This window comes from Haemaphysalis longicornis, unplaced genomic scaffold (genome assembly GCF_048455015.1).
Source record: "Haemaphysalis longicornis isolate Haplotype H1 unplaced genomic scaffold, Haemaphysalis longicornis Haplotype H1 scaffold_2, whole genome shotgun sequence".
Classification (NCBI taxonomy): Eukaryota; Metazoa; Arthropoda; class Arachnida; order Ixodida; family Ixodidae; genus Haemaphysalis; species Haemaphysalis longicornis.
In genome coordinates, this window is record NW_027526295.1 from 215697392 (window position 1) to 215722927 (window position 25536).

The 25536-nt window shown below is 48.2% G+C and overlaps 1 protein-coding gene across 1 annotated transcript; it reads left to right on the forward strand.

Moving 5' to 3' along the window:
• Positions 1-4971: 4971 nt before the first annotated feature.
• On the forward strand, positions 4972-25536 carry LOC144170944 (uncharacterized). The gene is made up of 5 exons (XM_077700940.1): positions 4972-5090; positions 7379-7595; positions 17210-17412; positions 23763-23878; positions 25466-25536. The coding sequence occupies exons 1-5, from the start codon at positions 4972-4974 to the stop codon at positions 25534-25536; spliced, it is 726 nt and encodes a 241-aa protein (XP_077557066.1).

The window sequence follows — 25536 nt, forward strand, 5'->3', positions numbered from 1 at the left end:
TTGGCGTAGGGAAAAATCAGATGTATGCACTTAAGGATAAGCAAGGCAATGTCATCACAAATAGGGACAAAATAGTCACAGTGGCCGAGGAGTTCTATAGGGATCTGTACAGTAGCCGGGACATACAGGACAATGCCGAACGAGACAGTAGTTCAGAGATAGACATCCCACCAGTAACGACCGAAGAAGTAAGGAAGGCTTTGAAATAAATGAAAGGGGGCAAAGCACCTGGTGAGGATCAGATAACAGCAGACCTCTTGAAGGATGGCGGAGAAATTGTACTTGAAAAACTGGCAAACCTGTATACGCAATGCCTAATGACCGCAATGGTACCGGAATCTTGGAAGAACGCGAACATCATCCTAATTCATAAGAAAGGCGACATGAAGGACTTGAAAAATTACAGGCCGATCAGCTTACTGTCAGTCGTCTACAAGGTATTTACCAAGGTAATCGCTAACCGAATCTCTGCAACCTTAGATTTCAGTCAACCTAAAGAACAAGCAGGGTTCCGTAAAGGTTATTCAACAATGTACCATATTCACACGATCAATCAGGTAATAGAGAAGTGCGCCGAGTATACTGAACCCCTATATATAGCCTTCATAGATTATGAGAAAGCATTTGACTCGGTCGAAACCCTAGCAGTCATTCAGGCATTACGGAACCAGGGGGTAGATGAGCATTATGTAAGAATACTAGAGGATATCTATAATGGGTCTACAGCTACCATCATCCTCCATAGGGATAGCCGTAAAATACCTATAAGGAAGAGTGTCAGACAAGGAGACACAATCTCTCCAATGTTATTCACAGCATGTTTACAAGAAGTATTCAGAACGTTGGATTGGGAACAGGTGGGGGTAAAGGTTAATGGAGAATACCTCAGTAAACTCAGATTTGCTGATGACGTTGCCTTGCTAAGTAACTCGGGGGACGAATTGCAAAGCATGCTTTCCGCACTGGGCGAACAGAGTAGAACCGTGGGCCTGAAAATTAATATGCAGAAAACTAAAGTAATGATCAATAACCTCGGGACAGCACAGCAGTTTGAGATAGATGGCGAGGCAGTGGAAGTGGTAAGCGAATATATATACTTAGGCCAAGTTGTGACCCCAGATCCCAACCATGAGGCAGAGATAATTAGAAGGATCAGAATGGGGTGGGGTGCATATGGCAGACATTCTCAGATAATGAATAGCAGCCTTCCATTGTCGCTGAAGAAGAAAGTGTATGACAGCTGCATCTTACCGGTACTCACCTACGGGGCAGAAACTTGGAGGCTCACTAAGAGGGTTCAGCTTAAATTGAGAACGACTCAGCGGGCAATGGAGCGGAAAATGATAGGTGTAACGTTAAGGGACAAGAAGACAGCGGAGTGGGTCAGGGAACAAACTGGTGTTAAAGACATATTAGTAGGAATTAAGAAGAAGAAATGGGCGTGGGCAGGGCATGTAATGCGAAGGCAAGATAACCGCTGGTCATTAAGGGTAACAGAGTGGATCCCTAGAGAAGGCAAGCGTTGCAGGGGGCGGCAGAAAGTTAGATGGGCAGATGAGATCAAGAAGTTTGCGGGGATAAATTGGTCACAGTTGGCACAGGACCGAGGTAATTGGAGAATAATGGGAGAGGCCTTTGCCCTGCAGTGGGCGTAGATAGGCTGCTGCTGCTGCTGCTGCTGCTGCTGCTGATGATGATGATGTAAGAATACTAGAAGATATTTACAATGGGTCCACAGCTAACATCATACTGCATAAGGAGAGCAGTAAAATACCTATAAGGAAGGGCGTCAGACAAGGAGACGCAATCTCTCCATTGTTATTCACAGCATGTTTACAAGAAGTATTCAGAACATTGGATTGGGAACAGGTGCGAGTAAGGGTTAATGGAGACTACCTCATTAACCTCAGATTTGCTGATGACGTTGCCTTGCTAAGTAACTCGCGGGACGAATTGCAAAGCATGCTTACCGCACTGGACAAACAGAGTAGAACCGTGGGCCTGAAAATTAATATGCAGAAAACCAAAGTAATGATCAATAACCTCGGGACAGCACAACTGTTTGAGATACGTGGCCAGGCAGTGGAAGTGGTGAGCGAATACATCTACTTAGGCCAAGTTGTGACCATAGATCCCAACCATGAGGCAGAGATAATTAGAAGGATAAGAATGGGGTGGAGTGCATTCGGCAGACATTCTCAGATAATGAATGGCGGCCTACCATTGTCCCTGGAAAAGAAAGTGTATAACAGCTGCATCTTCCCGGTACGCACCTACGGGGCAGAAACTTGGAGGCTCACTAAGAGCGTTCAACTTAAATTGAGAACGACTCAGCGGGCAATGGAGCGGAAAATGATAGGTGTAACATTAAGGGACAAGAAGAGAGCGGAGTGGGTCAGGGAACAAACGCGTCTTAAGGACATGTTAGTAGAAAATAAGAAGAAATGGACGTGAGCAGGGCATGTAATGCGAAGGCCAGATAACCGTTGGTCATTAAGAGTAACAGAGTGGATCCCGAGAGGAAGCAAGCGTAGCAGGGAGCGGAAGAAAGTTAGATGGGCAGATGAGATCAAGAAGTTCGCGGGGATAAATTGGTCGCAGTTAGCACGGGACCAGGATAATTGGAGAATAATGGGAGAGGCCTTTGCCCTACAGTGGGCGTAGATAGGCTGCCTGTGATGATGATGATTCTTATCACTTGACGCGCTTGTTGACTGCGTTCTGAAATCAAATAAGCATTTTTGAAGATGCTGAAAAAAATGTTGGTGGGCCCCTGTAAAGCGCGCCGAAATTTCGACGTACGGCGCTTTCATTTCTGACCTTCATCATTATCATCATCAACAACAAAAACAATACCATGGGTGTGGCGGGATTGAAACCTCGCACACGCGTTCAGCAGCCCTACGCTCTGCACATTAAGCCACCGTAACCGGTCAGTCTCTTATAGTACGTAGAGATCCAAAAAGCTCGCTTAGCCGTTGTAAGAGGTCAAATACTCAAAGCGTTCGTTACAAAATTGCTCCGTGAAAATCACTGTTTATTTGCATTCATATCGGTCCCGGAGGTTTCTGTAAACTCACTGTAGGCGTCGGATTTCACCCCCAAATTTCGCCCACATTTAGAAGCCTCATTGAAATTCTATCCTGCCTGCTGTATGTCGATACTAACGGCATAAACAATCTGGACGCGAGGGCGGCTGCAAGGACGGACACATTTGTCACGTCGTGTAACATTGTCTGACACAGCTTTACCACCTACACATACTAAAACTAATTTCAAAAGAGCTTCGGCTTTTCATTTTTTAAACCCGGAATTGTCCTCTGTCTTCGCACACACTATGAAACACGACTTCCGTTTGGAAAACGATGACGAATATATTTTTCTTTCCACGTGCCGACGTGTTTGGCGTCGTATTACGCCCGTGAGGTTACAATGTTACTGCGTGCTTTTTTCTCCCACTTGTATTTGCTGCTTTGTACCTCGTCTCTGAATTCTATTGCGGCTTTCGTTTTTAGTCCGCGGGTTTCTGACAACACTGTACCATTTTGCATATTCACGATTGCTCATAACGTGAAAAACTACTTTAGTGGCGTGAAAATGCAGGAACGAGCTAAGTGTGTGCTTCCGCGACTGTAGCGGGGTACCAAGAAGTAAACAGAAGGGAGTGCTTTGTGCTTTGACATTTGCGATCCCAAAGTTTCGGGAAGGGAACGTAAAATACCACCACGTGTTGCTTTGTTTTCAAAGTACTAATAACAATCTTCCCTTCAAGGGATTGTGCACGGAAGGGCTCCAAATTTGTCTTAAGCTATAGAGCTTTTCTTAACGCGTACCTGATGTCATGTAAACGGAGCTTTAGCTTTTAACCTAAGCACACCATGCGTAGCCCAAGAACGTGTAAATTGCGTGGCCGAAGAATAAACGGGCAAGAAACTAACCTTGTGAGTAATGACTCAAAAAAATTAAAAAGAAAATAAGCCCCTGACTCATGTTATGCTGAAATAAAGGTGCAAATGTACCTCCCAAAACCGGCATCAAAAAGATGCGGTGATACTGCCCTATGTAGCGCCCGCCTTGGAAATAGCCGCAGCAATAAAAAATAAAACCAACTTTACCATCCATTTTTAAAGAAAGTTGAGTGAAGCGTAAAAGCCTTCTCACATCGGAAGTGCGTCAAAAGTGCGTCAACGCCTTCGCTGAAAGTGCGTCGAAACTTCGATGAAAGTGCGTTCAATCGATCATCAAACTTTCGAAGACCCAAATCTGAAACGAATAGCAAATTCATGCGACGATTTCTCGCGCACAAAGTAAACGCGTCTACGAACGGTCTAAATGTATACCGATACGTGGTTTGTGAGACAAAGGTGTACTATTGTACTCCTACTTCATGATCGATGCGTGTATTGTCTTATCTAGAGCCGTTCCTATTTCGACATTTTCAAGTAACCGTTCTGATAGAATGTAAGCCGAGTTACACGCACGCGCCGTGTGTGCAGAAATATTATCAAAGCTTTTCTGTCTACCAACCAGTCTACATTAGGGAATGCATTAGTTCTTTACAGGACGCCATCAGTCCCACTTTGTTAGAGGATAGCTTTCGCTTTAAAAAACTGAAAGCATTCTGCGATGGCTCTGCGGCAACAGCCGTCAAAACAGCGATGACCTGCACAACTGCAGACATTCGCCTACTTTCTTCTTAAACACGAAGGAGGTACGCCCCAGAAAAACTAGCCTCCCAGTGCGTGACCGTCAATGCCTGTCTCCGTTACGCGAGGGAAAAAAAGCTCTTCAAATTGGAACATCGGCCCCCGAAAGGGTGATTGAACTTACAGTTACCAAAGCGCTTCCCACGTTATAAGTCGAAAAAGCTTACACCGCCAGCTCCTCTGTCGCGTTGGTTTGTTGAAATTCCAAGTGGCTCTCCATACTAAACAAGTTTGCGTACGGCCCTTTACTGCCTGGTGTAAAACCATGCTCCCGCAGGACGACGTCGTGTCGGGGATTCTCTCCCTGGTGCTCCTGCTTTCACTCGAGCGGACCACGCTGTTCATCCGCGGGGGAATCTTCCTCCTCGGGGCCTGCAGCTATCGGTACGTGGCTGCCAAAACTGGTCTATTTCGCATTCTCCTTCCTGAGGGAACGTTCATGAAACGAATAACGCCAGTGCAGTAAAACCCCGTCTATTCGGATGTCACTGGGGCCGGAGGGAATGTCCCAGTGTCCGAATGATGGCGAGTACTCTCATAGCAGCTCAAAAATGCGTTTATTTAAAAGTCAGTGACTGTCGTCAGCTGACACAATGACGCAAAAGTGCTCGACCCAAACAAACGAAAAAATACAGAAATTCGTGGTCGCCGCGTGGTTGTCGGCTAGACTGATTGACACAGCGATGGGCATTGTGGCTTTCAATTGGTTGTGAACCGCTGCCATGCATTTTTTTGTACATCCGAGGTGTACACAAGCTCGTTCGTATACCGTTCTGATCCCAAAGATTTTTAGGTGCGCCTTTGATTTCTGCTGCGATTCCGAATCAGCTCAAGCGCGGCCACGACGGAATGCGCTACGGTTTTCCCACCTGAACTCTGTAGGGAGTCCAAGAAACCGTATTGGGGCGAATCTGTCCGAATTAATGAGAGTCTTCAGCCCTAGAGCAATCCAGACTTTGGACTGGAGCAGATGTCGCGTCTGAATTTACCGAAATTTTGAATTAACGGGGCCGAATTAATGTGGTTTTACGGCATACTATAGTAGGTTCCAGCGGCAGCAAAAGGCGCAAGGGGTACTCCAGTCACTCAGTGTTGATAGGAACCTCTAGCGGTGCACCAACGTCATTACCTGGGAAGAGACCAGGGCCCGAAACATTATAGCACGTGGAAGATTTGACACGGGACGTTTTCAGGAGAATGGGGGAGGGGCGGACAACGCCGACAACGACGACGACGCCGGAGGGACAAGGCGAGTGAATCAGATGCTCTGCATCTAGAAAACGCGTATCAAAAGAACACACCGAGACACTCGTTTTCCAATGCCTCGCGTTAGAACGATTAGTGCTTTAGGCACAAGACTTACAGCAAGCTGTATACCTCAACCCCCAAAGGTTTTCATCTCCGTGGGCAAAAACGCCAAGGTGCCAACAATACAGTTATACACGGCATGCTTCCCCCCTCCCCACGTTTCAGGAGATGGCCCGGGACTTTTTGTGCAGTCGCTACTAAAAGTCGCCCACTCGTCTGGTAACTCAATGCAGTGCACTTGAGCGCATGCAGTAAAACTTCGTTTGCGCGGTGTTGAACGGTGAAACGAAAGTGACACTGCTTTGACTACAGTAAAATTAGTGAAGAAAGTAGTGCCTACAGTGAAATTGGCGGAACCGCACTTTTGTACCGCACTAATTTGCGCCGGAACTTTCGTATGCATGATCATTGAATTCTATGCTTATTTTATTTTTTTATTATTTTGTGGCTACTATGAAAGCAAAAGCGAACACAAAATAGTCTTGTAAAAGCCGTGCTCAGCAAGTTCGTGCATGTTGTCGAGTGTTGTATTTTTTTATTCAATAATCACCGCTGACACGGCTCCGCATTCAGAATGCCCTCTGTCCTGAGTGCACGCTTTCTCGGGTGCTTTCAGCTTTACTTGTTTATTCTTTAAAAGTGCACTCGAAGCGAGGAGCACGTCGCGTAAGGTCTATGAACTTCCGTGACAACGGGGGGTATCAGCCGTGGGTAATGTAATCTAGGTGAAATTACTTCTAACCAGTCTCCAAGCACTTTCTTGAGCCCGATTTGCCGTAATTGCTGCGTGATTTTCTGAGACAACAATTTAAATGTAGCAGTTTCCCACAAGATCGAGAAGCAGTCTCATAACTTTGTACCCGCTCTTATTAGACACGTAACTCCGTTAGCTCACTGTAATGCAATAATAATTATACCCTTATTTTTTGTTGTTGACGTGAAATCTGCAACTAACCGTCCATACCGGCCTTTCAAATGATAGAGCGCATTGTACCGAGCGACCGAAGTCACCGTCGCCTGCAGCACCGCGATCCTGCAGAAACCTCTCCGGCGATGATGCCTGCGGCGATATTGCGTGATCGGCGGAGGTACAACTTTGTCAAAATTTTGTGGGCCAAGCCGCAAACGCGCAGGCTGCAAAAAAAAAAAATCAATATACAAGCTTACGTCCCGAGCAAGGCTGAAACTTTTTATGAAGGAAAGCTAGAGAAAACACCGTTCTTTCTTAGTGCCTTGAAATATTTTCGTCACATTTGAAGATAAAGCCGATTCTTTGAACTCTTTGTGGTCGAGAAGGATGGGGATTGGCCCAAAAAAATTTGAGGAACGCATTTCGTCCGCATTCATTCTACATTCCCACGCAGGTGGCTGAAGCTTATCTTGAGCCTTTCGGCGTGCTGTTTCTTGAGTTCGGTGATCGTGTCGAGTGCGGTGAGCACGGCCCTATTTGCCTCGGTCAGTCACCGGTTGCTCGCGGGCGTTCGTGAGGGCATCCTCAGCGGTCTGAAGGCGAGGGCGCTGGCTCGGGCAGATTTCTACCGGAGGCGTGGCTCCGACAACCGAGCCGACATCATCGTGCAGGTACTACGCGCTCCGCAACGGCCTACTTCAGGAAAACCACCGAAAAGTACGCTTTCGCGGCTGTGAGTTAAGGCCGAGCGTTATCCACCAAACGTGAACACGAAAAGCGAGGTATGAATACTGTAGGGGGGTGGGCTCGGCCACGGGAGTTTCTTGTGTGCAATATCCATAAAAAACACTCGGGAAGGGGAGCGCAAAGCATGCTACTGCTTTGCCCGCGAACAAATGTGTTTCGTTAGCTCACAAGGTGCCCCCCCCCCTCCAGTTTCAGCCAAGATGCTGAGGCAGCTCATAAAAAATCGCAGCAGTTTTCTGCAGCTCGGGGCAAATTTAATATCGCGAAATGGTGGCTGCTATCCCCATAAGACGTTGCGATTTAGGATGCCTTACATGTTTGTTTATTTGGCAAATGGGAGATGAAGCCATGGAAGAGCATATTTTCTTTCCTGTCGTACGTAACGTTACTTAAATACCTTCGATCGGAGCCAGAAAGGGGTACATTACAGCCGTTCTTGCAGAATGAATCTTTCCCCCAGTGTATAGAATCCTGTATGTTTCTATTGAAGAGGGCGATAGGCAAGCTCTCGCTGGGGTCCTGCACCACGCTTGCTGTAGCGTTAACGAACGATGAGGCGACACGTGGATAAAGAAGGACGAAACAGTTTTAATTAGGGGAACCTGTGCCCACAGAACTGAAGGGACGCGTAATGGGGGGCCGGTGTTGAGAGAGATCTGTGCCGCGCTGCGAACGCGTTGCTCGTCGTAGTCGTTATTGTTGTCGTTGCTCCTTCACTGACGGCCCATACCCTCGAGGGGGATTGGCCAAGAAAGGGGCTAGCTTCTTGGGGTTAAGACACCCACCTCAAAGCACTCTAAAAACAGCCTGCGGAATTAAATTGGGGAAACGGCTACAGAATTATATAACAGAACTGGGGAAGAATTATACATGGATGTCATTGTTGTTGTTGTTGGTAAACTTTATTGACACACAAAAAACAAAGAAAAAGACCCCCAAAGTCCGGGGTTCTGAAAGGAACAAAATTATCTATACAGACGGGAGAACCTGACGAACGTGAGCCACCAAAGCTCGCCACCAGGCCACTCGGTCTGTTCCCTCCGGTGGCGCGAGCCAGTCTTGGAGAGAAGAGGGAGGAGGTGTAAGGGATTTAAGATGAATTGCGAGTGATGGTTGCGAACCAGAACAGTCCCAAAGAACATGCGGCGTATTGGGAAAGCCAGAGCACTTGGAGCACCGCGCAGGGCTGCGATGGCCTTGTAGTCGATGCAGTATGTGCGGAGTTGGAAGGCTGTCCGTTTGCGCTTGCCGGATAAGACAAGCATCTGCCCGGGGTAACAGGTGAGAGGGGGACGGAAGAGTCTGCCTATCCCCGATTAACTGTTGCACAGTCTGGCGTCGATGGAGACGGGCTTGTCGCGCTTGCGTGGGTGGGTGGAAAGGATTTGGCCAGGGCGTCTCCGAGTCTCCCGGTTGGGACGGAGCACGGGAGAGCTGATGCGCCAGCTCGTTGCCCGGAACGCCTGCGTGACCAGGAACCCAGTCCAGCACGTAGCTAGTACCAGTGTGTTTGGCCAGATGAGTGTGGAGTGCATGCATAATATTGATGGGAAGCGTCTGCTCCTGGAACAAGCGCAGAGCATCCTGACTGTCGCTGAGGATCACGTGGTTACCAGGAGTGGCTAACGATAAGATTGCGTCAGTTATTGCTTGAGCCTCTAGAGACAGGACGGAAGGAACGGCCGAGTATCTTTTCTGCAAGGGCGGCTGGGTAGGAGGAACAACTACTGTGACCCCGCGTGCGTCTTTGGATGAGAAGGAGGCATCTGTGTACGTCACTGTTGCTAGATCACCATAGCGGTAGCGAAGAGTGCATATTCGAGCTCGACGACGTCCTGCATGCGAGGTTGCGGATACATTGATTGGAATGGTAGGAACTTTTATGCGAGGGAGTGGATACCAAGGGGGGTATGTCGCTGTAATTTCGGGTAACGAAGCTACCTCGTAATGAAGTGAGGATAGGAGAAGACGCCCATGCCAAGTAAGCTGGAGACGAGTGTGTTGTGCCGCCAAATGAAGATCAACTTGATCTGACAATGTTGCGAACGGCTGAGCAGCCTCCAACTTAGCGAGGGGGGTATATCTAGGTACCCCTAGAGCCAGGCGGGTGGCAGGCCGGAGGAGCCGCTCAAGCTGGGATCGTTGCGATGACGTTAATTTTACGTACGGCAGTGCGTAAAGAACGCGAGTATATATTAGAGAGTTCACAAGTCGCGTAATATCGTGTTCTCGTAGGCCTTGGCGACGTCGGGTCAGCCTGCCGATTATGTGAGTTAGTTGGGTAATTTGAGCCTTACATCGATTGAGCCACTTTAAGGCCTTCCCATTATCCTGTAGGTCGAAGCCGAGGACGCGCAGCCAGGCCTTTCGTGGAAGAGGAATGTCATCAATCACGAGTTCTACTTGAGAGCGTTGGTCGCTAGCTTTAGCCCGCAAACGCTCATCAGTGACCACGAGGTACTCAGACTTCTGCGGAGATAGTGTGAGACCTACGCTTGACCCGAACGAGTGGACCGCATCAATTCCAGCCTGAAGTGTGTCGGACAGTGCAGCTGGGCTGCCGGTAGAACACCAAAGGGTTATGTCATCGGCGTACAGTCCAAACGAGAGATTAGGAATGGAATGTAGCATACGAGGCAGGGGGCGAAGTGCTAAATTGAACAGAGTAGGGGAAAGGACAGATCCCTGAGGAACTCCTCTGGTAGGAGTCCAGGGGGTTTGGCGGTAGTCCTCTAACACCAACGAGTGTAGTCGTGTGGTCAGAAAATTGTGGATGTCATTTCTAGGAGAATAGGCGACAAACCAATTTTTGAACGTGCCTCCGCGTGCCCTGCGTTGTTGTTATAAGGCCTTTAACACAAAGGGAAAGGCTCTGGGATGGTCGCCACTAGCCGCACTTGCGGGTGCTCCCCCTTCGTAGAATCTTCTGGAAAGTGCTCAAATGGCACGGGGCTGTTCCGGTGGTTGCTGGCACTCCGCGATCTCAGTAAAACCGAGGGCTGTGTCAGCGTGTGGCAATATTGCCAACGTAATGTATGTAAACTCCAGACTGCCAGTACCATCGTAATTCCATTATAATTAGTAACCATCTGCCTAAACTCCCCCTTGCAATTGTTTGCTTGTTTGTTTGTTTGGTTGTTTGTTTTGATTGATTGGAAAACGTTTATTGAGCATAAAGGTGGGTGGTTTCTTAGTCCAGATAGCCGCGAGCTAGCGCAGCTGCTTGGGTGCGAGCGATGAGGCTTTCTTGGTCCTCGAACCGTGAGCTGGCAAGCTCGTGCTTCCACTGCTCAGGGGATGGGGAAGGGAGGGGGTTTGGCGTGTAGGGGCGTTCCCAGACCAGGCGGTAGGTAGTGTTCGGGAGGGAGCAAGCGGTGCAGTTGTAGGGGTTAGTGAAGGGAGAGATGTAGTTGAGTATCGAGGTGTTTTAGAATGTGATTGATTGATTGATTGATTGATTGATTGATTGATTGATTGATTGATTGATTGATTGATTGATTGATTGATTGATTGATTGATTGATTGAGGGGGTTTAACGCGCCGACGCAACGCAGGCGATGAGGCACGCCGTAGTGGAGGGCTCCTTATTAATTTTGACCACCTGGGGATCTTTAACGTGCGCCGAAATCTCGTACACACGGGCATTTTTGTTTTTCACCTCCATCAGAAAAGCGGCCGCCACGGCCGGGAATCGAACCCGCGACCTCGTGCGCAGCAGCGCAACACCTTAGCCACTGAGCCACCGCGGCGGGTGTTGTAGAACGTGTTGGTCTGCAGTCAACGCCAAATGCGAGCCGCCTGTATGCTGGGGGATGGGTGAGGAGGAGGGTATTGAAGCCGCAGTTGGCGATAATGATATAAGATTTCAGTGTAGCGGGGAGGGACCGGGGGATAGATGGAGGGTTCGGAAAGGTCCTCTTCCGTCGACGATTTGTTTCTTTCTTTTTATCACTCACGAGCCGGGTAAACAACGAATAATGACCCGTGTTGCGACTCAGCGCTCCGCTACCCTGTGCGCGCGTGCTACAAGTTGGTGTGGTGCGGTAAAGTTCTCCTGTGCTTTGTCGGAAAGACCGCCTTCCTCGAACATGTTACTACATGCGCCTGCCGCGCGGGGCTTGCTGGCGATGACTCATGCCGCGGCAGCTGCAAAAATACAAAACTGCTCTAGCGGAGGCATTTAGAGCCCGATTTGCCCGATTTGAGCCCGATCTTGGCGAGCGGAGATCTTGGCGAGAGATCTTGGCGAGCGGACTCCGCTCGCCAAGATCTCTTTTTTCCCCTTCTCCCAGGCTCAACGTGCGCCGCTACCGCCGGCTCTCACGACCCAGAGAGAGTTCTTGTGTGTCTGTGCTGTGTTCAGTCCGTGTGCGAAGCACTAGGAAAGCTTGTTGACCGTTAGCGCTTGGTGTTATAAATACGCGTTTCCTCCGCTCGATTGACAGCATCTGATCCTGCTGTAGCTCCATTCGATTCATGCTGTAAGCTCGCCCGGAAGGGTGTTCTTATATATTCGCTGTTGATCTCTTGCCAAAACAGTTAGGTTGCCTTCGGCATTATGTCCTCAACACCAAGGCAGCTGCTTCTGCTCGGCGCTCGTCCACCACACCAGCACAACATGACGGAGGTGACGGAGCCCGATACGGCGACCCCTTCGCCATTGTAACAACCACAGCTAAAAGAAAGCGAAGCCTGGCGCTACGAGGATGGCAGGTTCCGGCCCGTACTCACCAGCTTGCAATTAAGTAACGTACCCGCCAATAAACAACCACTGTCGAGTAAAAATTCTCACAGTTCCGCGCACTCAGGAGTTCCACGTCGCTGTGTTGTTGCTGGCGGAAGCACTTTCTGCATTCGGAAAACTCTTGCGCCAGCTTCTTCGCTGCAGAAGCGGGCAACTTTGTAGTGGCAATTCACAGGTAGGCAGTATTTTTTCCCCGCAGAGCCACACCTCGGGAACACGATTTTCTTGCAGCTTTAGCTGGCCCCCTCGCCCGCACTGTACCTTCATAACGTTGGGCTCGCACAACGTCGGTGCTGCGGAGAAAATTGTAACGACTACGCATGTTGGTAGACGCCTTGGGGAGATAAATGTTTCGTTGGCTCCAGCTGCTATCTCGCCCGGCGTTATAACTTTTTTTAATTCGCAGCTTGCGCGGGATGGCGCCACGGAAGGAACGTGCTAGCGACGGCGGGGCCATTATGTAGCTAACGCAATTTTTTGTGAGCTTTCACTGTCGTCCCGCGTTGAGTTTGGAACGTAATGAATTACCGAGAGTAACAGTGCTTAACCCGCCTGTTTACTGTTGGAAGAGCAATCCAGGCTATTCCTTAGGTAAATTATTAAGCGAAAGCCGGCGACAATTTGAACTGGATTATTTTATTTCTTACGTAAATTTAGAGATACTTTTTTAAATGTTCAGCAACAATTTCGTCGTTTCCGAAACGAAATGACATCTTGGGTAGGGCTCACTCCTCTCCTCCCAATAGGCAGTAGCGTATATGCAGAAAAAATGGCCATTTATATTTTTCTTGCCTCGGAAGTCTGCAGATAGGTGCTAGGTTGTAGTCAATTTTCGGCGATCCAGGTTGTCGTACACGATCTCTACAGTTGGACCTGGATGTAATTAACCTCTATGTAACGAACTCCTGGATATAACGAAGATTGTCAGTTTCCAATTGCCACCCCCATTGAAGCCCACGTGTTTGCGACCTGTATGTAACGAATTCGCCACGTTGGCGAGTCATTGCTTTTGGACATTTTTCTGAAGAATGGGTTAAAGGATGCACTTATTTAGAGGATTAAGCCCGCACCGCAAACTAGTGTACGTTTTAACGTGTGAGTTAGGTGTCCCAAAGGTGCTTGGCCTGCCTGTCGTCGTGTAGTGTCGCGTCGCCGCTGCTACCTGTAGTATCGGTTTTGCTGCCAGAAAACGAAAATTTTTGTCTTGTCAAGACAAACTCGAAATTTTAAATGCCATCTCCACCGGCGAGAAAGAAGAACGTCGCCTCCCGGTAACCTATCCCAGCTAGACACCTCTAAACAATCATGAGTGCTGAAAAGAGCCTCGAGTTTGCAAAACGCCGCCCTTTCAGCATACGTTCCGTCCTGTAAACCTATTGACGGACCGAAAAGAGTCAAAAGGCAAAAGGGATACTTGAGTTACGTTTGCGCATACGGTGGTAAGTGATCGTGCTCCTTTGGAGTGCCGTGTAGCGATTGAGCTCGTGGGAAAGTAGCAGGCGCAAATCACGCCGTTCTTCACTGTGAAATAAATCCTTAAATGGCGAGTTCACCGTCACTTATGCCTAGCAGTCTAGTTTCGTTTCTTCTTCATTCACGCAAGCCTTAACTCGAAACCTGCATGTAACGAAAACCTGGCTGTAACGAAAAACTGCAATTTTTGTCAACTTCGTTATCTCCCGGTTTAACTGTACCACAATTTCACTATTTACTGAATCCTCAGCGGTTTAGAAGTTCGAGCTTCTTGAAGCCGCGTAAGTGTATTAAGGGCACATGAGTTTTCGTTCAGTGCTTCGACCAAGATTTAAATACGATGGCATTTCTAGCTGCAAGCCTGTCGGTGTGTATGTAACCTGTAACGTCTCTTTCGGACTGGCCTTCAGACAGCCCGTTCTAAACACAGTGGATAGGAGAGAGAGAGAGAAGCTCTTTATTAGAAAACAGAGTGTTTAGCCGGCGTACAAAATCGCCTGTTAGGGGAGGGGGAAAAGGAAGAAAGGCCCAAGAGAGAGGAGGGCAGAAAAGAGATGCAAGCTGAGAGAGGGATCAAAGAAATTAAGTAAAAGGGCAAGAGCGAAAGTCTCAGAGTGAAGAGATTTAAAGTTTTTGAATTCAGCCAGTGTCGCTGAGGTACGAAAACAGAAATTTTAGGGCTAGGCGTTGCTGAGAAGAAAACGGCCAGGGCCCTAAAATGGTTTTTAAGGTCACTGGTCCTTGCGTATAACCTATGCGTGCAATGTTCTGTAGCAAAGTTGATCTAGAGTCCTTGTAGGCAGGACAGTGGAGTAAAAGATGCTCAATAGTGTCTTCCGATGCACAGTTGTTGCACCTGGGGGCGGTAGATAGTCCAATGCGGAAACGGTAGCTGTTGGTGTAAGCTGCATTAAGTCGGAGCCGATGAAATAATGTTTCTAGATGACGGGGGAGCTGGTGAGGAAGTCTTGACGACAGCTGAGGGTCAAGGGAGTAGAGAAACTTGTGGTGGTGGGTAGGATCTGACCACATTCTGTCTCTCTCTGAAAGGGCGTAACGTGTGGCCATGGTGGAAGCGTCGTGTTTGGTAAAAAATGTTCTTCGTATATTTCGTCAGGTGTGGCCTGCAGAGACAGCGTCATCAGCTTTTTGGTTTCCCGGTATCCCACAGTGACCAGGCACCCACTGAAAAACAATATTGTGCCCAGCGCCTACTGCAAGGTGATGTAGGTAGAGAATATCTTGAACGGCAAGTTCATATATGAAGTGCTTGCCGCTCTTAAGGAGGCACTGAAGGGCAGGTTTAGAGTCAGTGAATATGGTCCATTCGTTGGGCTCTTGACGTAGGATGTAGCGGATTGCCTCTTTGAGGGAGTGTAGTTCAGCTGATGTCGAGGACGTTGGTCTGTCTAAACGGTAGGAAAAGAGTTTACCAGTCGACGGGACGAATAGTCCAGAGGAGGAACTTTGCGGCAGCGAAGACCCATCAGTGAAAAGATGAACCCTGGTGGAATGCAACCTGTGCATGTAGTCCAACGCCAGTTGGAGCAGTTCAGCCTGAGGCGTTATCTTCTTAGATGTCATCCCTGGGATGCCTAAACCTATACGAGTAGACGCTAATGTCCAGGGCGGAAACTGAGATGGCATTTCTCGCGGTGGTTGCGTCGTTTTGGGAAGGCACAAAGCTCTAATAGCATCTCCGAACCCAGAACTCTGGGCCGCAGTGATCCTGCTCAGACAGTGGGGTGTAGGTTGAAGTAGATGCCGGTAGTGGACACGGAGCGACTCCTGTAACATGAGTGCGTCCAGAGGCAAGCAACGAGCTTCAGCGATGGTCCCTGCACCCTAAGAACCTCTGGGTAGTCCAAGACAAATGCGCAGGCTGTTCCGTCGAGCCGCTTCTAGCTTCATTTTGTTAGTAGGCGCTGCATGGTGTAGTAAGGGAAGGCTATAGCGTATGAGGCCATCGACGTAAGCTTTGTGAAGCTGTAGCATCGACCCGCAGTTGCTGCCCCAGCGGGAACCGGCAAGGTATCTCAGAACCTTAGACGTCGCAGAGATGCGGGCACACAGTCTTTTTATCTCAGGCGACCAGGAGAGATTACGGTCGATGATTACGCCAAGATACTTGTGGGTCCGCGCGTACGGGAGGGCTCGTCCACCCAGCAGAATTGGGTACTGATCCATGCGCTTCCTTGTAAACGCCATTGCAACGCTTTTCTCATGCGATAGGTGAAGTCCACGAGCAGCAAGGTAGGTTGAAATGGAGAAGAGGGCCTTCTGGAGACGTTGCTGAGTGGTGCGTCGGGAGCGTGCTGCGTGCCAGATACAAATGTCGTCTGCGTAGATCGTGATGTTAACTCCCCGCGGTAGGCACCGTTTCAGCTCTATGAGAGTCAAATTAAATAGCAGGGGACTTAAAACGGCTCCTTGTGGAACACCTTTTTCGACGGGGAAACGTGATGTGTCACCATCCGAAGTGCGCATGAAAAGCTGACGTCCAGCAAGGTAATCCTCGATCCAGGCGTAGAGCCTTCCTCCAAAGCCATGTACTGCAAGAGCAGTTAGAATGGCTGTGTGTGTGACAGAGTCGTAGGCAGCTTTTATGTCTAAGATTCTAAGTCTAAGTCTAAGTCTAAGATTTTATGTCTAAGTGGATAGGGTACCTAACACATTTCGTAGCTGCACAAGCACCGTACCTCATCTCACCGTCCGTTTTTGTACGTCTGGAAATATGGTTAATGTTGTATTTTATTAATCTGCTTCAGAAAGTCCCAACTGCCCACCATAGACATACGACTCAGAGCCAACCTTGAACTCGCTTAGACAAACTTCTTGATTGATTGATTGATTGATTGATTGATTGATTGATTGATTGATTGATTGATTGATTGATTGATTGATTGATTGATTGATTGATTGATTGATGGGGCTTAACGCGCCAACACTTTAAAGGCGATGAGGCACGCTGTAGTGGAGGGCCCCGGTTTAATTTTGACCACCTGGGATCGTAGACAAGCTCCTTAGACGCAATTTCAAGTGGGTGGTTCAGGTCATGCAGGTTATCACGAAATGTGGGTCAATGCACAACCTGATTGTACTAATTTGCCCTTCCTAGTAAAACTGTAAGCGCACATATTATGTCGCCTTCTAGTGTGTGACCCATTTCTGCATCAGCAGCAATCTAACAGTCAGATAAAATACTAACGGTGTGGTTAATTTCCTCCCTATCCCGAATCCGGCCGCCCCCGGATAAGGAATTCCTGAGTCTCGAGCCATTCGTCTTCTTCGTGTGAACGTTTTCTTGCGCCGTTACTTCAGGCCATCGAGAACCCTGTTGCGGCGGCGGTTGACCTAGACGAAGGCCATGCGGTGCACGAAGACAGCAGAGGCCAGGCCTTCATCAAATGGACGCCACGCACGAAGAAGGAAGCACTCAGGAGGAGACTGGCTTCGCTGGAAGATAGCCAGCTGGACGAAAAAGACTTCTTCCGAATGATTTGCCTGGATAAGCGCGCTGGACGGTAAGCATTTTGCCTGAGCCGGGAGCCATGAGGGGTAAAAATGAGTGAGTGAGTGAGTGAGTGAGTGAGTGAGTGAGTGAGTGAGTGAGTGAGTGAGTGAGTGAGTGAGTGAGTGAGTGAGTGAGTGAGTGAGTGAGTGAGTGAGTGAGTGAGTGAGTGAGTGAGTGAGTGAGTGAGTGAGTGAGTGAGTGAGTGGTTAGCAAACGGTCGTACCAAGCCTGGCGAGAACTGCGGCAATCTGTACGCCGTTGGGGCATCTTTTATGGCAGTACTGAGACGAAATTTTCCTGTTATTTTTTTTCCTTGCAATGGGTGCCGCCCAGCCCACTAATCATAAAATGAAAGGTACATTAGACAGTCGGTCACGGGGTAAATAATTGTGTACAACCTCATTTATTCGTGTGAGTTTCCGTTTCGATAAAACAAACACCGAGGCTGCCCACTTGACGTCACTGTTCCCGTCGCACCATGGCCGGTCTGGACTTGCGCCCGTCCATGCGGCCATGGTCGCACACTTACGGGCACCGTTACGTCAGTCCTAAAACTGTCATGTGATGCAGAAGGCGAAGTAGAAGGTGAAGCCAGCACTTTGGCTACGTTTCGGGCGCCCTGAAATCGGCAGTTTGGGGCGAGGAATTGAAATTTCGTGGGAGTTATCTCCACATACAAAGGAAGCTTTTTACGTAGTTATCTCAGCTTTCAAATTTCGTATAAGTACTCCTTTAAAGCTATTCTTAGCCAATGGCCTAGAGTCACGAAGGTTTGTGCCCTCCAAAAAGTACGGCGTTGTGCACTTGCACCTTCACAATTTTTTTCACGTCTGAGCTTCCGTTAACGCTCATAGGATGATGCACATCGGTCCGTTCAGTCCCACGGAAGGTGCTTCCTGTATGGCAGCGGAAAATAGCTAACACATAGCCTGGCGTGCGCATACTTTTGGAAATGAATTATGCCGCTGCTTCCGCTGGTGTCTCTCCATAACCGAGTAAGATGTAGTTTACGCCTTAACTACCGAGCGATTACGAATCACGCAGTTAAAATAAACTACACTGGTGCTATCGCGCAACCTTGGTTTAGTAGCGCGGCGTTTATGCTAACGGCTGGGAAATTACGGGAATTATTTCTTAGAATAAATTACAGCGTGACTTCCTGCTGAATAAGGAGTTTACTCTAGCGAGTTTCTTACGCTTATGAACCCAAAAGCGTGTAAATGGCAAGTTTAATATCAGATCACAGTTTGGTATCGCCCCTCAGTCATGTTGATGACACTCTAAATAAGATTTAAGGAGAGAGAGAGAGAGAGAGAGAGAGAGAGAGAGAGAGAGAGAGAGAGAGAGAGAGAGAGAGAGAGAGAGAGAGCATTTTATTGAGCACTTGTTTCGGTCGGAGGATACCCGTGGCCGCCGGCATGAGGACCTCGGTAGTTCGGGTGACCAGAGGGGTTTGCACGCCTGGGTCCGGGCCGGGCTACGCACTCACTCCTTCCACTGCTCCCCGTAGGTGATTAGGGAAAATTATTTTGAGGGCACACTCATATTATGCGAGGTAGATTGGCCCGAGCACCGCAGAGGTGCAAGTCAGGGGTTGGGTATACCAATGGGTGACTTTGTGTTTGCCTCGCGGATTTCGGAAAGGCGTTTGTTTGAAGGTGGCGCCAGACGTGCTCTTGGTCGTTAGTTTGTTAGTTATCCTCCGGATTGTAGACATTGTGGGAGAGGCGGTAATGTGATGTGGTCTCATTGTAGAGGCTAGCCTGTCCCTTCAGATCTGGCTCCGTGGTTTGTATGTAGACTACCTAGTAGATAGACTGATATAGGCTAATGGTGCCATGACAGGAGCGCGCTCGCTCTGTTTCATTTTTCCTTTTAAAGTGAAAGCTAGTTTAGTGGGACGGATGGAGTCCTGTCAAAAAATTAATGCATTCCCCAGATACCACTTGGTTGAACAAAAAAGCTCTGACCAGATCTTTCGACCCGCAGCGCGGGCGTTAAACCGGGTTCTCATTCTGGCAATACTTGAAAATTGCGAAAAAGGAACAGTTCTAGATGAGAGAATACACACATCAATCATGAAGAAGTACAACAGTATACCTATATCTCATAAACCACGTATCGGTATTCATTTAGATGGTTACTAGATGCGTTTATTTATTGCGCGAAAAATTGTCAGATGGGTTCGTTCTTCCTTCGCGATTTGGGTCTGTGATGGTTAAGACAATCGATTGGACGCACTTTAAGCGAAGCTTATTTCGCACTTCCCTCAACTTTCTTTAGGAAGACGATGTGAAATTTTTGGCCCCCATTTGTTAATAGATAAAGTGCCTCGAAAAGTGGTCTTCATGTGGTGCTGGCGTAGAGTAGTGGATAAGTCACTTTCCCGTCACCGCACGTCCCTTCGCTCCATTCTGTCACAGCCACAGCTTTTAAAGCGAAGCTTTCGTTGCCTCTCTTCCCGAATGTTGGGGCGCAGCTGTGGTCTTGCCCGGACGCGCTGCTGGGTTTCTAACAACACCCTCAGATGGCGCATCTCGTTCCCTCGCCGCCGCAGGAGCGTTTCAAAAAGACTTGGAATCGGCCCATTTATTGCCACCGCCAGCCAACGAAGAGGCCGAGCTCGTTTTGCTGACGGAGCGCACGACGCGTGCGTTACTTGAATCAAATGTCGGGAGGTGGACGTCGCTTTGGCCATCCTTTACATTGGTAGAAACGTGAACCAAAATCAGACTTCCTCGCCTTCAACTTCGTTTAGTATGTGCTCAACAGGGGGGCCCGTTTTCCGTGGTTACGACAGCAGCCACGAGAAGACAACACCGTTGGTTTTCCCCGGAGTTTTTATATTCGACCTCCGAAAAATGGCAAACAGGTGTATACCGCTTCACGTAATATGCCTACGGAATGGTGCGTCCTCTTAGCTGTTACCCTTCCTAATGATCTCTGCCGACATCAAAAACTGCAGTGTGCGACTGACCCCGTGTTCGCCTCGGAGATGGCGACATTGAATGTTTACCGTTACGTCTCGTGTTTCTCGGCACACTTGTCACCGCTTCGCTTCATGTCGATTCCCACGTACGTGTGGGATACGCCAACTTCCTTTTCGTCTCGGTAAAGACACCCGGCTTTTTCCTACCATAGCGTCGATGAACTACGCCGTATTTTCCGCTTCACGGAGAACATAATAGTTTCTCATTAAAATTGTTGACTTGATGTTTTTCTGCCTGCACAAACAGGACGTACAACGAAATAGTGTTTGGAAGGTTGTCAACTGAAAAAAAAAATTGAAACCCGCTGAGTAAAAAAGAGGAAGTCATTGTGACCTAAACTGCTGCTCGAGTGGCGCAAGTGGCTTTGACGTACACATGCGTTAAACGTCTTCTATAATATTCTCCTCCATCTCCCCTTCCGAAAGAAAATCTTAAATTGTTACCCGTCCGTGTTTGTACTGAATTCCGCTGTTTTTGCGAGTGAATAGCATTTTTGAATCGCGAGATTGCGCTCCTTCCATGGCCTGTTCTCCATTAGCACCCAGAAGAAGCTGGGTGTGTAAACGGTTTCTCTTGCCTCCGGCGGTTCTCCGCTATCGCATTTCCGCTTCCAAGCGCGTTCTCTACGGTTTGGAGATTGTTTCTTTAGAGAAGCAAGTGCGTTTCTCTGAAGAAAGGCAGTCGGTTCTTCAGAGAAACGCGTATTCCGGTGCACCAGCTCTTTGCAAAGAAAACCGTGGCACTGATATAAATTGAGGTAGCCTTATTTTTCTCTCTCATGATCGACGTTACCTTACTGAGCGCCCACCCATCTTGGCGCTAGGCATGTGCATTTGTGGACGCGGTCGGTGTGCGACATACAGTCGAGCACGGATATATCGAACATGGATACATCGAATATTGTGTTTACCAAACAGTCTGAACATCCCCTTGGCAATCCAATGCAAGAGTATAGCGCTGATGTACGCGTGTATCGACGGTCGATCACGGCACATTCGATAAATCGAACGCTGCGCTGCAAGTAACCCTGCAAGTGCGCTTCTCCTGATGGAAGGGGGGGGGTAGCAATTATGGTGGCTTCTTGCCGGGGGTGCCGCTCTCGTGAGAAGGAGGGGGCGTCACGTCGCTTCAATGGACTTCAACAGCTGCTGCTCGAACGCTGTAAGCATACGGGGCAGCCCGGCCGCATGGCAGCGAGACCGCGTGTATGATTGGGTGCAAAAGGCAATAAAGGAAGAGGGGAAACCGACCAGAAGCTCTCGGTTTCTGGCATTTTTTCTGCGTGCATGAGTGATTACCAGTGGTTGCTTGCGCAGCACCAATGCGGCGTGGTGGCGTGTTTTTGTCCGCGGGACTCGTTTCGGAGCCATGGTCACGAAAAAACGGAAGAATTCGGATTTAGCGACGAAAACTGACATTGCTCAGCGGGGGTGCAGGCCGGTGAAAAGATTTCGGCTTCAGAGGTAGTCGAAATTCCTCGCAGCATTTTTGAGCCCGATACTGCTCATCGAATCCCAAGTAAAGGCGAAGGCAGCACGGCCATGGCTCGACCGATAGGGAGCGTGGCGTGTGCGAAGTGGCTTTGTTGCGCCGCTTCAGACGAGAGGCGTTCGGATGCTGAAAACGACGGCGCTGAGTGCCTGGAGGTGGAATTTAGAGAGCTGTCAGCATTCCCATGTGCTATTCCGAATAACACAACGGCACACGAGTATGTGAGTGGCGTCGACAATGTACAGGCTATGTAGGACATCACCGATGCCAAAGAAGCGGACACTACTAGCGGCCCTGACAACGTTAACAACTGGCTACTGCAGCCGAGCTTGCGTTAGTGTTCAGATTCGCCAATTTTGTGGCACAACGTACAACGCCAGATTTTCTCATTTGGACGGAGTTCGTGAGCTTGAAGGCACTGTGGTAAACTTTGTGACGCAGAAGAAGAAGCATCCGAATTTCACAGACACTTTTTATGTCAAATAAAGTGCGGTGGTCGTCGCGTTATGGTTCGTCTCTTACGTGCTGTGAGGAACAAATCGGTAAGCTATAGCTTGTTACAATCTCGGAAATCTCTCAGTGATGTGCTGAGTTATTAGATATTCTACAGACAGGAATATTTTATATTTCGAATTATCGATATAGCGAAGTATTCCGCGATCCCCTTGGAGTTCGATATATCCGTGTTCGACTATAAGATATGCTGTTTTTTCCCGCAATATGCTATATAACAAAATTTTTCGCAAAAAAATATGCTATATTTTTTCCGCAATACAATTACTCCGTATGCTCCCTATATCACACAGTGATTAAACAGCTCGCAACAAAAAAGCATGCGACCAAAACAGCACTGACAAATTAGCTTGGCAACACGACGCAACAAAGACGAATGGTGACAAAACAGCACAGCGACATTACAGCGAAAGTCAAAACAGCACCGCGACATTGGGACACAGCGCCAAAGCAGCACGGCAACAAAATTCACTCCTCCCTCCCTTCCTCTTCCCTACTTCTCCAATGAAAATTTCGCCACCACCGCCACTCTCCCCTCCTCTTTCAGTCGTGTTTTTCCAAACTTCTGCTTAAAAAACCGCCTCCGTTGAACGCAACATTTTTGTAGATTTATATTCTGATTCACAACGCTCTACAACACCTTAAAAATGCAGCTTTTCGTTAACTTCAGTTTGGGGAAATCAAATGACATCAAATTGCAAGTTTTTCTTTATGGGGGCTTACATGGCATTCTGGCATATGTAGTTCTCTGACACACGGTTGTAGCTGCAGGATAGGCTTTCCACGAAACCTCAATTACGACACGAAAGGAACTACGGTACGGGCGATTGGCTCTATAATATTCGCTACATTTTTCAGTTTACGTCAGCGGTTGCGGCCAAAACAAACAGGGCTCATTAATTCGGGGTCTCTTCCCCATGCACACGCTCTAAGTTTACGCACTGAACGCATGTCCTAATGTCATTTGCTTATAAGTGTTCACAAACGACTGAAGCGACCAACTGAGCCACAATCTTCCCGACTCTAGACGAATATGAGGCGAAACGTTTTTTAATAATGCGCTAGCAAGATTCCCTTTTCTAAGTCAGTGCAGGTGAGGCACTTCCGGTACCATGCAGCACTTGAATTAAAAATGGTGATGGGCGTCGCGCATATAAACCGACCTAAACCACCATTTTCTATAAAAACTGCGTAGAATTCGTCTAAGAGAGCATTTTTTTACTCAAAACATCTTAAAAATATAAGAGTGATACTTTTGGGGTTTTTCACAGTTTTGTTTGTTTGTAAGTGTTAATTCCATTGCTAGGATTGAAGTTTATTCTTCGAAAACTGGTAAAGTTTTAAAACGCTGATATTTTATGCACAGGCCTCGATCGTCATCGCTCGCGGGATCATTAACAGGAAGGGGTCCTGCTACAATAAGCGAGCAGGAATACCGCAAAATCGCTATTGCCTACCACTCGGACCTGTTTACTAACATAGGTAAGTGCACCTTAATGGACCCAATGTTTTCCCTCGCGGAGAACAGGTCTGCAGGCGTGCAGAAGAATTTTCTTCCTGATGAGCAAGGTTGAACGCCAACAGTTATATTATGGCTGTTAGAGTTTCACTTCCACAATGGCATAGCGGTTTGTTTGTCTTCTTAGGTTTATTTTCCTAAGCGAATCAACAGAGAGTGATATCAAAATGACTGCTTTACTTCCTGGCTACAAGGGTAATATCAAGGGCTGTTCAAAGAAACGTCGCAAACGCGCGCACACACGCACACACGCACACACGCACACACGCACGCACGCGCGCGCACGCACACGCACACACGCACGCGCGCGCACACACACACAAACACACACACACACACGCACAGGCACGCGCACGCGGACGCACACGCACACGCACACAGACACACATACTCACGCACGCACGCGCACGCACTCACGCACGCACACACACACATACACACACACACACACACACACACACGCACGCAGTGCACGCGCACGCACACACGCCCATGTACACACAGACAGACAGACATACACCCACGCACACGCACACTCACACGCGCACACGCACATACACGCACGCACGCGCACGCGCACCCACGCACGCACGCACGCGCACGCGCGCACGCGCACGCACACGCACAAGCGCACGCGCGCACGGGCGCACGGGCGCACACGCACACACGCGTACGCCCAAAGAAACACATGGTAGTTATTTCAGGCGCCGAATGTTGCTTAGAAGCAAGTCACATCATTATGCAACCAGATGTTTTTCGCTCAAGTCGAATCATTATGTACATTCGATTGGATGAATTCCCAAGTTACTTAGATCGTAAGATTAGACTAAGTTTTAGACAGTCTGGTGCTTAGACAGACTAGTGGAAAAAGTGTACTGCTTCATCGACGAGTTATGCATACGCAGGTTGCGTCATAACAGTCAGTGGCTGAGAGTTGGTCTGTCTTAAAGGGAGTTGGTCTTTTTAGGGCCTTCACAGAGAGCTACAGCGATTATGTAGGCACCGAATATTTCGAATACTGGCGTGCCTACCATGTGCAATGATACAGCCATTTTTTCTGTCGACTGGAAATGCCAGTATTTCTGGGAATAAACACGAGTAGTAGCAACTTTATTGCGACTCTGAGAAATGTCGTCAAATAAAATGGCTAGTTTTACTTTCGCCATAATCAATTTCAAGATGTTTTTTTAAAGTAACTAAACACTTTGGTTCGCATACCACGACAACTCTGAGTACTTTTGCAAAAGTGAACTCCGAGACGTCGTTTCTTTTTTCGTCTGTTGTAAAACTTCTCCCAAACCACCATTTATTTTTAATAAACATTTATTGCTAGAAACAGTTTCATTTGAAAACAGTCGATCATTTATATCACGTTCGCATATAAAAAACAAGTTTCAGTGGTCGCAGTGATTATTATCACAATTCTCGATGCAAGTCAGCCTATCAGCCGAAGGGCAGATTAAATTTGATAATTTACATACAGCTGTACAGATGCAGATGCTTCTTTTGCTAGGATAACACAATCCCGGCGCGTTTTTTTCCTGCTTCAGATCCAGCGCTGCTGTCGACATTCGAGATCATTGACGAGATACATAGAAGAATATCCCAGCGCCTCCGGTAA